This window comes from Saimiri boliviensis, chromosome 5 (genome assembly GCF_048565385.1).
Source record: "Saimiri boliviensis isolate mSaiBol1 chromosome 5, mSaiBol1.pri, whole genome shotgun sequence".
NCBI classification, from domain to species: domain Eukaryota; kingdom Metazoa; phylum Chordata; class Mammalia; order Primates; family Cebidae; genus Saimiri; species Saimiri boliviensis.
In genome coordinates, this window is record NC_133453.1 from 74,365,817 (window position 1) to 74,380,739 (window position 14,923).

At 34.8% G+C, this 14,923-nt stretch overlaps 1 protein-coding gene across 4 annotated transcripts in view; it reads right to left on the reverse strand.

The window, feature by feature from the left end:
- The window catches only part of SCN2A (sodium voltage-gated channel alpha subunit 2), a 144,594-nt gene that overhangs the window by 56,310 nt on the left and 73,361 nt on the right, over window positions 1–14,923 (reverse strand). For all 4 annotated transcript variants that reach the window (XM_074399570.1, XM_074399567.1, XM_074399568.1 and 1 more), the window contains 3 exons: window positions 12,026–12,370; window positions 8,526–8,658; window positions 3,855–4,093 (listed from right to left, as the gene is read on the reverse strand). In XM_074399570.1, coding sequence (XP_074255671.1) covers window positions 3,855–4,093; window positions 8,526–8,658; window positions 12,026–12,370 — 717 coding nt within the window. The remainder of the gene's footprint in view (window positions 1–3,854; window positions 4,094–8,525; window positions 8,659–12,025; window positions 12,371–14,923) is intronic.

The window sequence follows — 14,923 nt, forward strand, 5'->3', positions numbered from 1 at the left end:
AGTATACATGTCTCACATTTATTTGATTAAATTTATTCCTAAGTAATTTATTATTTTTGATGTTATTAATAGAATTTTCCCAATTTTATTTTCTGATTGTTCATTACTAGTGTCTAGAAACATAATGGAGTTTTGTATATTGATCTTGTATTCTTCAATCTTATTTATTTGTTCTAACAGCGTGTGTGTGTGTGCGCGCGTGTGTGTGTGTGTGTGTGTGTGTGTGTATGTGTGTGTATTTTATAGGATTTTCTAAATACAAGATTATGTATTTGTTAACAGAATTTACTTCTTGCGCTCCAATATAGTTGCCATTAATTCTTTTTCTTCTCTTAATTCCCTGGCTAGAACTTTCAGTACAATATTGAAAACAAGTAGCAAGTTACAATATTGAAAACAAGTTACCTTCTTGACCTGAAGGTAAAAGCATCTAAAGCAACTATTAAGAATAATGTGAGATCTTTTGAGATGGGGTTTATCAGGCTGAAATTCTTTTCTATTTCAAGTTTGCTGAGTGTTTTTATTATGAAACACTTTGGCTTTTTCCAGTGTGATTTCTGCCTCTATTAAGATGATTGTGTCATTTTAAAAATTAATATGATGTATTACATTAACTAATTTTTTAATGTTGTTTCAACCTTGCATCACTGGGATAAATTTCACTAGTTCAGAGTGTATATTCCAAAATCTAAATATGCTGTGTGATTTCGTTTCTAGTATTTTGTAGAGGATTATTTGTGCCTATGTTCATATGGGATATGGCTGGTCTATATTTGTGTCTGTGTTCTTTTCTCTTAATGTTTTTATCTGGCATTAATACTGGGGTAGTTCTAGCTTCATAAAGTGGGTTGGGAAGTATTCCTTTGTCGTCTATTTGTTGAAACAGTTTGTTAAGGATTGATATTAACATTCCATTGAATATTTAGCAAAATTTACCAGTGAAACTGTCTGGATTCAGGCTTTTTTTGATGGAAACTTTTTTTTTTTAAATTGTGAATTCAATTTTTACTTTTTATAGGTGTATTCAGATATTTTATGAATTCTTGAGTCAGTTTTAGTAGTCTGTTACTTCCTAGTAATTTTTCAGTTTCACCTAGATTATCCAGTTTTCTGGTTTTATTATATTCCTTATCCTCTTTTTTTTTATTTCTAAAAGATCCATGGTGATTTCTTCTTTTATATTTTTAATTTTAAGACTTTTGTATTCTTTTTTTTTTCCCTTGGTTAGCCTAGCTAAAGATTTGTCACTTCTGCAGATTTTTTTCAAAGAAACAGCTTTTGGGATTATTGATTTTTCTCTATTGCTTTTCTGTTCTTTATGATTTGTCTTCTGCTAATTTCAGGTTTAATTTGCTCTTCTTTTTCTAGTTTCTTAAGGAGGATCTTAAATTATCAATTTGAGAAATCTTCTGATTTGCCATAGGTATTTAAAATATAAATTTGTCTTTAAATACTGTTTTAGCGCCCTCATTAATTTCAGTTTGATTTGTTTTTATTTTCAGTTATCCTAAAGTATTTTCTAATTTCTCTGATGATATCTTCTTAACTCATCGGTTTTAAGAGTAAGTTGTTTAATTTCCATATATTTGTGATTTTCCACACTGACTTGTTACTAATTTCTAATTTCATTTTCTTCTTTATCAGAAAAATGCTGTTTTATTTTAATTTTTTAAACTTAATTGAGGTGTGTTTTATAACCTAACATATAATGTATCCTGGGAATTTCCCATCAGCATTTGAGAAGAATGTGTATCCTCCCTGCGGATTTCCTACTATTCCATAATTCACCTCAGATACAAATCTAACATTCCTTTACACATAAGACAAGCCCCAGCTTGAATTGTCTATCAATTGTTTATTTCTTTCTAGTATTCATCCTCCTTCTGGTAATGGTATCCTAATTTTTGTCTTCATAATTCCACTCATTTATGCTGCCTCCAGTGATAATATATAATTCTGATTTAAGTAAATATGTCATTAAAACCCTAGAGGTAGGGTAACTGACTGGTTTAGAAATGGTCATTTAACTCCAAAAAGGTCAATGATATTCAATTCATGGGCCTTAATGAAAGCTATTTGTTAGGAAGCACAATCTTTCTGTACATGAAGCTACATTAGTAGAACAAAAGTTGACAGAACCTTGTTAATAATAGGAAAATACCCAACTCATGAAGAAGGTCGCATATTGGGAAGAGGAGAGACAAGAAGCTGATTCCCAATGATGCTGGTTGAGAACCTGAATCTAGCCAGGTTGGAACCTAGAGCTAGTTCCAAATGGGCTTGAGTAACTTGGGATAATGAAGTCCCTTCATTTTTAATTAAGCTCATTCTTATATTTACCTCCAAAGGCTTTCTTCTTTCAATTGCCACCTTCCCTTTTTACTTTTTTTTTTTTTTTTTTTGAGATAATATTGAAGAGATTCTTACATAGGTCTAAGTTTGTACTAGGTAATATTATTGTCCTTTCCTACTATAAGCTTCTGTGATCTTTGCTTACAGCTCACAGCACTCTCTGAAATAGTTTTCAGAGTCTGATACAGCCTTTTATTTCTCTGTTAATTTCTTACAGATACAGTTTCCCAACTACAAAATACAGACAAATTATAGTAAACATCTTAAGACTGATTTTGTGGGAATCTAGAGAGAGAGATTTAATGTGAACCATTTAGTCCAATATCTGATACAAAAAATAAGTAGCCAACATATATCAACTTTATCATTTAATTTAGTTAAAACCTATCTGAAATATAATTCAAAAATATAGTGGTTACATCAGAGCCTAAAAATATTGTATGTTATACTTTAGACCATATTATTCATAATCTCTATATAACCTGTTTATATGTTCATTTATCAAGCTGGGAACTTAATAAGCATTTTATACTTGTATAAATATACTTTTTGCATGATTTTATTAATTTTGTCTCTCTGCGTAAGAACACTCTCATATCTATCACTATACTATATTGTAATATCAATATGTATCCAGTGAATGCTAACATATATTTTTTAAAAATTATATAAATAATTTCTAAATTTAATATTGCTAAGACTGTAGAAGAAACAAAAACAAAAAATAGTAATCCCCCATATATTGTTTCTTCCCTGCATAAATCATCTTGATATATTTACAAATGATATTTCAAAATTATCTAACTTGGGCGTATTTTATAATTTGCTTGGTAAATACAGACATGTCCTAAAAACCTATTCTAAATATCTTAGAGCACTATTACCTAAAACCTATTCTAAATATCTTAGAATTTATTATAGATTAGTGTCCTTGGAGGACAACTCAGAATCATCTTCTGATAAATAAGCAATTTAGCCGGGCGCGGTGGCTCAAGCCTGTAATCCCAGCACTTTGGGAGGCCGAGGCGGGTGGATCACGAGGTCGAGAGATCGAGACCATCCTGGTCAACATGGTGAAACCCCGTCTCTACTAAAAGTGCAAAAAATTAGCTGGGCATGGTGGCGCGTGCCTGTAATCCCAGCTACTCAGGAGGCTAAGGCAGGAGAATTGCCTGAGCCCAGGAGGCGGAGGTTGCGGTGAGCCGAGATCGCGCCATTGCACTCCAGCCTGGGTAACAAGGGCGAAACTCCGTCTCAAAAAAAAAAAAAAAAAAAAAAAAAAAAGCAATTTAAATTCAATTCTAAATCAAATTGTATATAAATTCTTTGACTCTTTTGCACTATGGTAGCAACATATTTTTGTTATTTAAAAAGGATGCTAAATATTTGATGTCAAAGTATACATGGCCAATTAGTTGGTATTTAATTTGAGAGCAATATGTAAAATTCACTAAAGCACTTATAAATTCTTTTAATAGGAAGAGAAACTCAATGTGGCTTACCAGGTTCCCAACAGACAGCACACTGCTGAACTGCTCCGTCATGGGATAGTGCTCCATAGCCATGAAGAGGGTATTTAAGACAATGCAGATGGTGATGGCAAGGTCAACAAACGGATCCATCACAACCAGATTGACAAGGTGTTTCACCTTTAACCATGGTTTACAACAATCCCAAATCAAACACATATTAGCAAATTTATACCAGCATGGTGGGCATTTCTGTCTGGATTCTTCAAGTTCTGGAAGAAAAAAAAGTTAGAATTCTCATGAAAACTGCTTACTTTCTACTAAGCAGTCTTTGGTTTAAATTAAAAGCTATTTTAAACATCTAAAGTTGTTAAAAGATATTATGGGTAAATCTGCTGGAGGAACAGGGAAAAATTCACAATAGGTTTGCTGTCGTAGAAAGGATCAGTCTAGAAAGGCTAATAAGCTTTTCAAATGTATCCTGGCTAAACATAGTTTCCAAGATTCTATTGGCAATACTAAACTGGCTGATACTTATCTTCAAGGCTGCCAGAAACTAATGAGTAGAACCTGCATTAAGTACACTTAAATCTCATCCATGTTCCAGATAGAGTGAGAAGCATATATGTTATCAGAGACATCTCAGGAGATGTCCTAAGAACCTTAATCAGTCACACTGAATGTCAGTTTCTTGGATTAGAAATGTTTTGGCGATCTTCTAATGAGATAATTTTGTCAGTATTGCCAGTCTCAGTTTAAAAGACTCAAATTAAGTTTTATTAGATTATAGGCTTGCATATTAGACTCAACAAAGTTCCATCTCTCTACATTTCTCATTTAACTAGAGAGCATAAAAGAAGAGAAATTACCCCAGCCTAAGAAACTGGAGTCCTCATTGTTACCATAAATCAACATTTCACAAAGCGGGACTCATGTATTACTGGAAAAATACAAAGGATTTTAGGTGAAACATACATATAATTTATACATTTTCATAGTATACATTTATTTTAATGTACTATTAATTGAATTATACATTTAATTTAATGTACTATTAATTGAATTATAAAATAATTCAATTATTCATTCCAAAAATATATAACTCTCATATCAAACCAAGTACATAAAATTTTATATTAAAATGCATTTATTCAAGGGAAATGTACAATGTGAAGAAGAATTTCAACCGAATATTGGAGAGAAGACAGAAATGCACAGATCTTTAAGGTGATACTCAAAATACTGAAATTTGGTAAATATTGGCAAAGAAATTTGGGGAATTAGGAAGTGAAAAATTGTCTATCTTCCTTTGTCAAGGTAATCTCTTTGTCAACTTACGAGCAAGAAAAATATGCAGCATTTGTTGTCTTCTGTCAATATCATTGCCGTACAACCTGTTACCTGTTCTGCCAAAAATGAGGCCATCACCTCTTAGTACTGAAATAGAGGCAAGGTTTCTTCTTTTTAAATCCATGGCATGGTTGACTCTACTCAGTCACTTTAATATTACCATGGCAACTGGAGCATCTGTACACATCTGGCACAATTTACTATCTACTAAACCTTGTAAGCGTGGAGCCAGCATATGAAAGGACAGTCACAATCACAGATAATAATTTTTCTTCTACATTTGCCACTAATTAAATCTGAAATACTATTTTCCTAAGTAAATTAATTCATTGCTTATTGTTTTTAACATCGCCATTAAAGATAGATTTTTCAATTGTGTCTTTGGATATTGAAATTCTTCTAGTGCAAAATTTGTTTTAATTTCTCTCAATATGTAATGTTGTAAACAATAAATAACATTTGATTTATAATTCAGAGAAAAAAATTAGTTAATAGGCACTAGTTATTTTGTAAATACTTCTAAACTCCCAAATAACCTTATATTTACATCAAAGGTAAAAAGAAGGTATTATTATTTACAGTAAATAACAAAAGAGAAACTACAAAATTTAATTTTGTCTGCACACTGTCATAATAAGACTTTTTCATTCCATGCCAGCTGTCATTTAGCAAACAAAGGGAAGCAAACAGGAATTGCATTGAAAAAAATAAACTGGAGAAAAGTTCCAAAAATGAAATTCAGCAAGTGTGGCTCATCTTGACAGTAGGAATAACCGGAACGAAGTTGTCTACGTTCTAAAATAAAATAATTCAATTATTCATTCCAAAAAAAAAGGGAATCTCACACTTTAAAACAAAGTGAAGCATTCAGGAGAGAACTGCAGCCACATCTCCATTATTTCTATGTGGGTCATCCACACTGAGAATCACTTGTAATAAGTCTGTGTCTTCTACTGGCTCACCTTGATTCTTTAGGTGCTTCTAACTCACCCTCCCACCATCCTTCACAAAGGTGTGACCAGAAAACATTTCTATGTGGTTTTGCATTTATAAAAATTTAAAAAGCAAATGATTCATTTTTGCTAATCCACTACAGCTTCATGAAGCATGAGGCTATCCATAACCCTGAACAATGGAGACTTGGCTGTAGTTAAAAAGAAGGAAAACAAAAATTGCCAACCGGATCAACAAGCCTGGTTCATAAGAAGGGAAGGTGAACTAAACAATGATCAGACTTAGAAGAAGGGATCTCCAAATAAAGAGATTATGTCAACCAAGAAAACTTTGCACCATTCTCAGAAACCAAAAAAGTTGGGGGGGGGGAGTTTGGAAGACTAGCTTAAGTCAGCTTGAGTATGCATGTATGTGATACTGCTAATAATCAGCCTTTACCAGTGTCACACTCAACGTGTCTCCATACAATTGAATAAAGAAAAGTCAGTTTTCATTCTAGATAATTGATAAAAACAGAATACAGACTTGGCCATCAGTCCTCACAAATATACAAATTCAAAAGCTCTGCAGATAATAAAATGAAAACACTCAGTCTTCAGCTTTCTAGGTTGCACTTATTTCTAGGACATCCTTTCCATCCTAAGCAACTCTGTGTCACGTAGTTCCATGGAGAGAGGTGTGGGTGCATTTATTTTGAACTCCAAATCTTAATTAATAGACAAGTCCAATCTTGTGAATATTTGATGTTTTGTAACATCTTATTTAGCTCAAACTTAATGCTATCAGAAGTGCAAAGCATGACTGTTGATTTAGACTTACCCTGTCTCCTTCTCTACTTCCTGCTTTAGGGAGCAGACATGCTGCTGACATCGGTAGCAGAACCACTGGCAGCTTCCTCTCAGTGGTTTTGCTATGGCAAGGAGCAGAAGGCCAGACAATCTTCAAAAGATTTACCTGGAGGGACAGGGAGGAGCAAGCTACTGGCAGCTGGGGGGAACAGGGAGTGCAAGCTAACGCAGGCGAGGTTGGGGAAGAACGCACTACAGTTTAATATTCCATTGAAATCAGTGAAAAGGTTTCTGATACTGCATTAGGACATTATGAAAATTGGGTCTTGTAATACTGACTTGTCTGTGACACACACGGTCATCTACACTGTGAGTTTATTTTTGGCTGTGACTTTCAGGCTTTTGGTATTGGTATTAATAGTATTATGAGATCTTTGCATAAAGACTGGAAAAGAATTATTCTGGGAATCTATCCAATCTCAAGAGAAACTCTACCAACAAGAAAAGCATGTGTATGCTTGCTCTCTTTCGCCTTCATTCTCCTTTTTAATTCTTCTCTGACACTTCAACACACACACACACACACACACACACACACACACACACACACACACTCATACACATACCTGGGAAGGAGTGCAAGGAAGAAGGTTTGTAAAGAGATAGGAAGAGAAAGAAATAGAAGGGCAAGGAAGGGGGATAGAATACATTTTACATGAAAATGTTTTCCAAGTAGTTGAAGTTCATAGTTGTTTGAATTCTCTTACAGTATGGAAAGGCAAAAACATGTGAATTAACAAAAATAACAACAACAAAGCAAAGAATAATTATAATATTTATTAACTATCTTCCGCATGCCAAGTACATCAGTGTTTTATCTAAGAAGGCTTATTTAATCCAGTCAACAACCTTATGCCTAAACATTATCATCCACATTTTATTGATGAGGAGACTGAAATTCAGAGTCATAAATTAACACAGTTAACACATGGCAGAGCCAGAAATTGATCACAGATTAAGCTGTCCCCAAAGTCTTTATTTTGGCATTCCGAGATCCAGACTTCTAAACATTATGTTAACTATTTAGATAAAATCTTCAACTAAAGAGAAAGCTGGTAAACTGTAAGAATCTGGTCAGAGAAAGGCAAAAGTAAAACTATAAAATTGTAAACACTTTGCTTCAAGAAGATTAATATTAAACCCTAATTCACATTTTTAATTTATATTTCTGGTTAAGTCATAGAATTGTATAACTTGTGTCTCAAGGAGTTAATGCAATCCAAAAGGGTTAGCGTCGTCATAAGGATAAGCATTTATCTTTACGTTCTTTTCAACATCATGCACACAACAAGTTTCAATGTTTAGAATTTAATGTATGAAAGTGGTGTTCAAAATATACCTTAAATTTACAGCAGCTTTCTGGAGAATAAATATAAAAAAAATCTATGCAAGATACTAGAATCCATGTGTTATGCACAGATTTTACTTTTACCTAGTAAAATGTATAATGATGATACAGTATCAAGTCAGAAAGGATTTTATTGGGATTTATGAAGTGTTTTTCATTCTTACCAAAGCACCAAGTAACTACGATGCAAGACTTTTGACATACCTTCCATGGTGTTGGTCAAAATACTGGCTATACTCATTGCTCTTTGTCTTGATGCAGGATCTTCCAACAAATCCATGGAAACATGATAAGAACTGGACCGTCTCTTTCTTATTTCTGTTTCAGTAGTTGTGCCCTAAAAATGAATTTCAGATGAAATAACCACTATTTTTGAAGGCAGCAAACCCCAAAGCATTCCTATAACTGGTGTTACTTAACTCAGAGTACTCCATACTTTCTCTGATATAAAAAGCTTACTAAGATATTGTTGGAATTATAATTCTCAGGGAATGTTTGGAAGTCCATCAGATTCTCAGCTTTTGGGAAGGCTTGAGTTTGCCAAGATCAGCTTTCCTATTCCTCCATCCCAGGGCTTTGGACTGGAGAGACCAGGCCTACTACTGAATAGATAGCCTGTTAGCATTTCAGCCAATCCTACTTAGGACTTCAGACAGAAACATATTGTTTCCTAATTTTCACGCAGGTTGAGTTTTTAGATCTTTATAGACATATATTCATGTAGTTTAATATATGAACAAAGATGTCGGAAAGTTTTCTTCATGTGCATCAGTAATATTTCCCCTAAAATGTGAATTCCAGTTGTAAAATGCGTTCTCATTTATTAGAGACAGGTAACATTTCCCAACATCCCTAATCATAACACTACATTTTAGAATTAATCTGTAGCTTTGTCTTGTATTTAGAAACAACTTTATCCACAAAACAATCCGCCCTTGGCATTGAAACTCTAATGTAAGGAGACAATACCAATGTGAGGGAATATGATTTTTAGTATTGATACAATGATCTGATAATCTCCTCTTCCAAAATAAACTCATCGGGATTTCAACATGGGCAAAAAGCTATTTCTACTTCAGGAGATCAGTGACGTGAATTATCTCAGGAGAAAAGGGTAAAGCTAAAGAATTTCAAATGCAGGTCTGAGTGTTAATAATAAATTTTAAATTTTTATTTGAGGGCTTTATTTCTAAAAGAACAATATTATCTAAATATAATAATATGATTAAAATATTATTTATTTTGGTCATATTCTATTATGGTGTGAACAATTAGCAGTATTTTATCTTTTGTAACCTGAATTATTCTAATGCATACATATTCAAAACCAAAATTTCTGCTCAATGGATATAATTGTCACTAATGGTAATAAACATTCATACAGGTCATTCTAAAATTAATTTTAAGGTAAAAAGAAGTAAGATTAATGAGAAAAGAAATAACCTATCTCTAAAAATAAAACTATTTTAATCAAAATGGTGCCTCTCAGAATTTGAAATATTTTGGCTTATCAGAAAGAGGCAAAGGTTTAAGAAGAAAAAAAAAAATAGGGTCACCTGAGGATCATCTAGTCCCTTCTGTTCTATACAGAACCACATGTACAACCCTAGATTCGTCTGATTTTCAAATAGATTCCAAAACTTCTAACATTACTAAGAAAGTTCTTAAGTTAAATTGCCTCGATTGAATTTATGTGTGAAGTACAGGAACTTAGGTGCTTTTGACAATGTCATTTGCCCATAGCTATTTATTTTCTATTGTCATTTCCTCTCTGCATCCTCCAAAAGCCTGCTTCATTTGTCTACACCTTCAGCTCAACTTTGCAGTAGTACAGTGAGTGCCCTGCCTCAAAGCACCTAAAATTGTAAGATTGAAGAATGAAGTTGAGGAAGTAGGAAATAAAGGGATCACACAAAGATCTGCTTCAAGCTGGCCCAACTTTGCCTTCAGAGATTTGTCCCATCCTCTATGATAGGAAGGGAGATTTATGATAATTATTGATAAATGCTAATAATTTCTGACAGACTGATATTCTCTCTGTATTTATGCATGGTAATGATAGATTTGTTTTTATTTACTCAGTTAATATTTATCAAGATCAGTGATAAACATACTTTATTATATATAATAATTATGTGGGATGTTTGTTGAAGAGGAAGATTCCCAGACCTTTTTCTCATTAGTGCTTTGGTCTGAATAGGTCTAGGTAGGCATAGGAATCTCTAATATTAAGAAGCATCTCATGAGATTCTGATGTAAGTAGTATGAAGATGAAGTATATTTTGAAAAAAATTGGTTAAAATGAAAGTGTTTAAGTGTTTATTTCCTTAACCATCTCTTCTTTTCAATTTGAAGGCATTAAAAATAACTCAGTGGGAGGCAATATTTCAGCACTGATAGAATGTAGGTTCAGTAACTAGCATGCCTGGGCTCAAATCTTAGCTCCACTATGCACAGGCCTCAGTTTCCTCCTCTGTAAAATTGGGATAATATTAGTAACTATCAAATAGGGTTGTTGTGAGGGTTAAATGAATTAACACATACAAAATGTTCCAGACAGTGTCCAGTACATCGTTAGCTATGAGCATTTTTTAAGAAGAGTTGATATTTTCTCTCTTTATTCTTCTGGTTTCTCCACTAAGAAGTTCTACTTTTCTCGTGATTCAACCTGACTACAGGATACCTGGACATTTCTCTAGTAGAAAGAGGTGGGGAGAGGCCATGCAAAAAATGTGAAGAAGATAATGACTATTTTACAATTCAAGATAAGAAGCTCTTCCATTAGGTGACTGAAAACTAACTCCATATCATTTTAATGTGGCTCAAAGAGCATGTCCAATGATAATAAATGGAGCTATGTAAAAAAAAAAAAAAGAAGACATTTTAATTTGCTATAAAATAAAATCAAGTGACATTGCCAAAAGATTTTTTTTCTAGCTAATGAAATTTTATTTAATACCAACATTAAAAGCATCTTATGGTTTATGAAGTAATTTCAATAATATAGTTTTATAAGTTTCTAGTATGTAGTTGAAACCCTTTTTTATATGGTTGATTTTGGACCACTTTGTTTACAATAAGAATTTATGACAGTAATATAAATATTGAAATCTGCTCTAAAAATGACAACCCATGATTCTGTACTAGGTACTTTTTGAGTGGCTTCTTCACTACACAAATTTACAATGGTTGAGGTCATTAGAGTGGATGCTAAAAAAGTTACAACACTCTGACCTGCAAAGAGAGGCAATGTTGCACTATGAGATTTAAATCTATTTAGTAATAGTATCTACTGCAAGTGGAAGTATTCAAACCTCCTTTTAAATGAACAACAATCACAAAATCCTTAAGATAAGTATTTAATTTGTGAGCGTTAATTTCCTTGGATTTAGTTTAATTATATGAATCAAACATTATGCTTGATAAATTGGTGCTTTGCTTTTTGGCAAGTTTCATACTATAGTAATAATGATGAAAGAATGCTTCTAATTATCTTCTCTGACAGCCAACCTAGATTTTAATTACTTTGTAAAAAAGTCTAAATAGAACAATTTGACAAGATAAGTTAATAGCTTGATTGAACAAACTCCCAGCCTCGGGACAACAAACTCAACAAAAGTCTTAGATGTGAAAATGGAAAAAACACTCCTGCTTGCATCAGCCACAACTCTCTTCCCATCAGCTGCAGTTTTAATTGGCCTCACCTCTGGCAGGAGCTGTCCAGCAGATGTGAGGGTAGAAGGACCCCCGACCAGGGAGACCACACCGTTGCAGTCCACAGCGCTATGCATCTTCCCGTTCATGGGCAGGATGGGGAGCACCCTGGAGGCGCGGCTGGCCTGGCTGACATTGCTGTGACGCCGTTCCCCATGTCTGTGCGGCACAAACAGAGAGTCTCTTCGGCTGTCATTGTCCTCGAAGGTGCTGTGCTCATCATCAGCAAAGTCATTCTCAGAGCCAACATCTTTTGTTCGACCTCTGAAGCTGAAAAGGCTCGCCCTACTGTTGCGTCTTGGAGAGAAAAGGGAGCCACGGATGCTCAGTAAAGACTATAAACAACAAGAGAAAAAACAAAAACCAGATGAACAGAATTAAGAGCTGGCATTCTGAAAAACACGAATCGATTCATGGTGTCATAATGGTTGACTTACTCAAGGATAAGTCATTGGACATGTGGAACCAAGGGCCCCTGTGATGACCGCTGGTGGCATTTTGGCAATTTCTACAAGGTTCACCTTTTCTATTTCACTTTTCCTTTTTCTCCTTCCTCCATTTTTCATCTTCTGCTCTCTTTTCTTCTACTCTACCCATACCCCAACATAGTCAGAAGTGTCCCCATAATATTGTTTTGTCCCGTTACTGGCATCTGCAAGTGATACTTTTGATAGACCCTTCTTTAGAAGTTAACTTCAGTTAACAATCCAATGGAAAACAATTAAACACAAACCTACCTTTAGATCCTTTGAAGTCAAAAATATAGCCAGTAAGAATTCACTAGTGACCACACCCTGATGCAAATCTTACCATAGAGGAAATATGATTAATCTTGCTAATAGGGACGTTTAATTATAGTACAAGGGGCAGCTTCTCCACTTCCCTTTGCATATTTTATGATGGTCTTCATGAATAAATTAAATCAAGCTGAACTAACTGTATGATTTATTCCCCAATTTTCATCCTTTTATCTGTCTCAAGAAATCTGAGGGCAATATTTACAAAAACTTAATATGCAGCCATAAAAAACAATGAGTTTGTGTCCTTTGTAGGGACATGGATGAACCTGGAAACCATCATTCTCAGCAAACTGACACAAGAACAGAAAATCAAACACTGCATGTTCTCACTCATAGGTGGGTGTTGAACAACGAGAACACATGAACACAGGGAGGAAACATCACACACTGGGGTTTTTCAGGGGGAAATGTAGGGGGACAGCCATGGATGGGGAGTTGGGGAGAGATAGCATGGGGAGAAATGCCAGATATAGGTGATGGGAAAGAAGGCAGCAAATCACACTGCCATGTGTGTACCTATGCAACAATCTTGCATGTTCTTCAGATGTACCCCAAAACCTAAAATGCAATTTAAAAAAAAGAATCTGATCACAACCACTTAAATTTTTTTAAAAATCAGTACTCTGATTATCCTTGAGAAATGCTCCTCAACTCTCAGACCAGGTAATGTGGGAGACCCTAACCTCAATTCCTGCTGGATCCAGGAATCCAGCAGGATTAGGGACATTGTCTACTAATGTCCCAGGCAATGGCCTAAGCCTAGGCAATCAATGTATTCTACATATAGTTTAAAGACAGGCATGGAATCCTGCTTGATCAATTGAAAGATATCCCTGTCTTTCACAACTGTTGAGGAAATGGTGATTTTTCACTTGAGGCAGCTAAAAATAATGGCTCTAAGTTTGGAGCTGCAGTGACATCTCGCCACCATGTGGGAGAAATCTGGATTCAGATATGGAAAAGGACAATGCTCATGGTAGCATGTCTTGAGCTTCTGGGTCCATTCATGCTTAAAGCTACTCACAGACATTATTTACATCATGTAATGCATTTTCTTTTTTACTTGCATTGGATTTAAGTGATTATTAATGGAAATAATACTAATTTCATCATTTAAGTATTGTTGGTTTGATCTTTTTCTTGCCAAAGGTTTAAAACCAATGAACACCATTATTTTATACTTATTAATATCTAGGTTTTTATATTTCTTTCTTTTTTTTTTAATTTTTTAGATGGAGTTTCGCTCTCGTTACCCAGGCTGGAGTGCAATGGCGCGATCTCGGCTCACCGCAACCTCTGATTCCTGGGTTCAGGCAATTCTCCTGCCTCAACCTCCTGAGTAGCTGGGATTACAGGCACGTGCCACCATGCCCAGCTAATTTTTGTATTTTTAGTAGAGATGGGGTTTCACCATGTTGACCAGGATGGTCTCGATCTCTTGACCTTGTGATCCATCTGCCTCGGCCTCCCAAAGTGCTGGGATTACAGGCTTGAGCCACCACGCCCGGCTATATTTATTTCTAAGTAATATGATTTGGCTGTGTACCAACCCAGATCTTATCTTGAGTTATCATCTCCCATAATTTTCATTGCTTGGGGAGGGACCTGGTGAGAAATAGTTGAATCATGGCAGTGGTTTCCTCCATACTGTTCCTGTGGTAGTGAATAAGTCTCAAGAGATCTCACGGTTTTATTGGGGAGAAATCCTTTTTGCTTGGCTCTCACTCTCTCTTTGCCTGCCTCCATCCATGTAAGATGTGACTTGTTCCTCTTTGCCTTCTGCCATGATTGTGAGGCTTCCCCAGCCACATAGAACTGTAAGTCCAATTAAAACTCTTTCTTTGGTAAATTGCCCAGTCACAGGTATGTCTTTATTGGCAGCATGAAAACAGACTAATATAGTAAATTGGTACGAGGAATGGGGCACTGCTGAAAAGATACCCAAAAATGTGGAAGTGACTTTGAAACTGGGTGATATGCAGAGGTTGGAACAGTCCGGAGGGCTCAGAAAAAGGCAGGAAAATGTGGGAAAGTTTGGAACTTCCTAGAGACTTGTTGAATGGCTTTGACCAAAAGTCTAATAGTAAT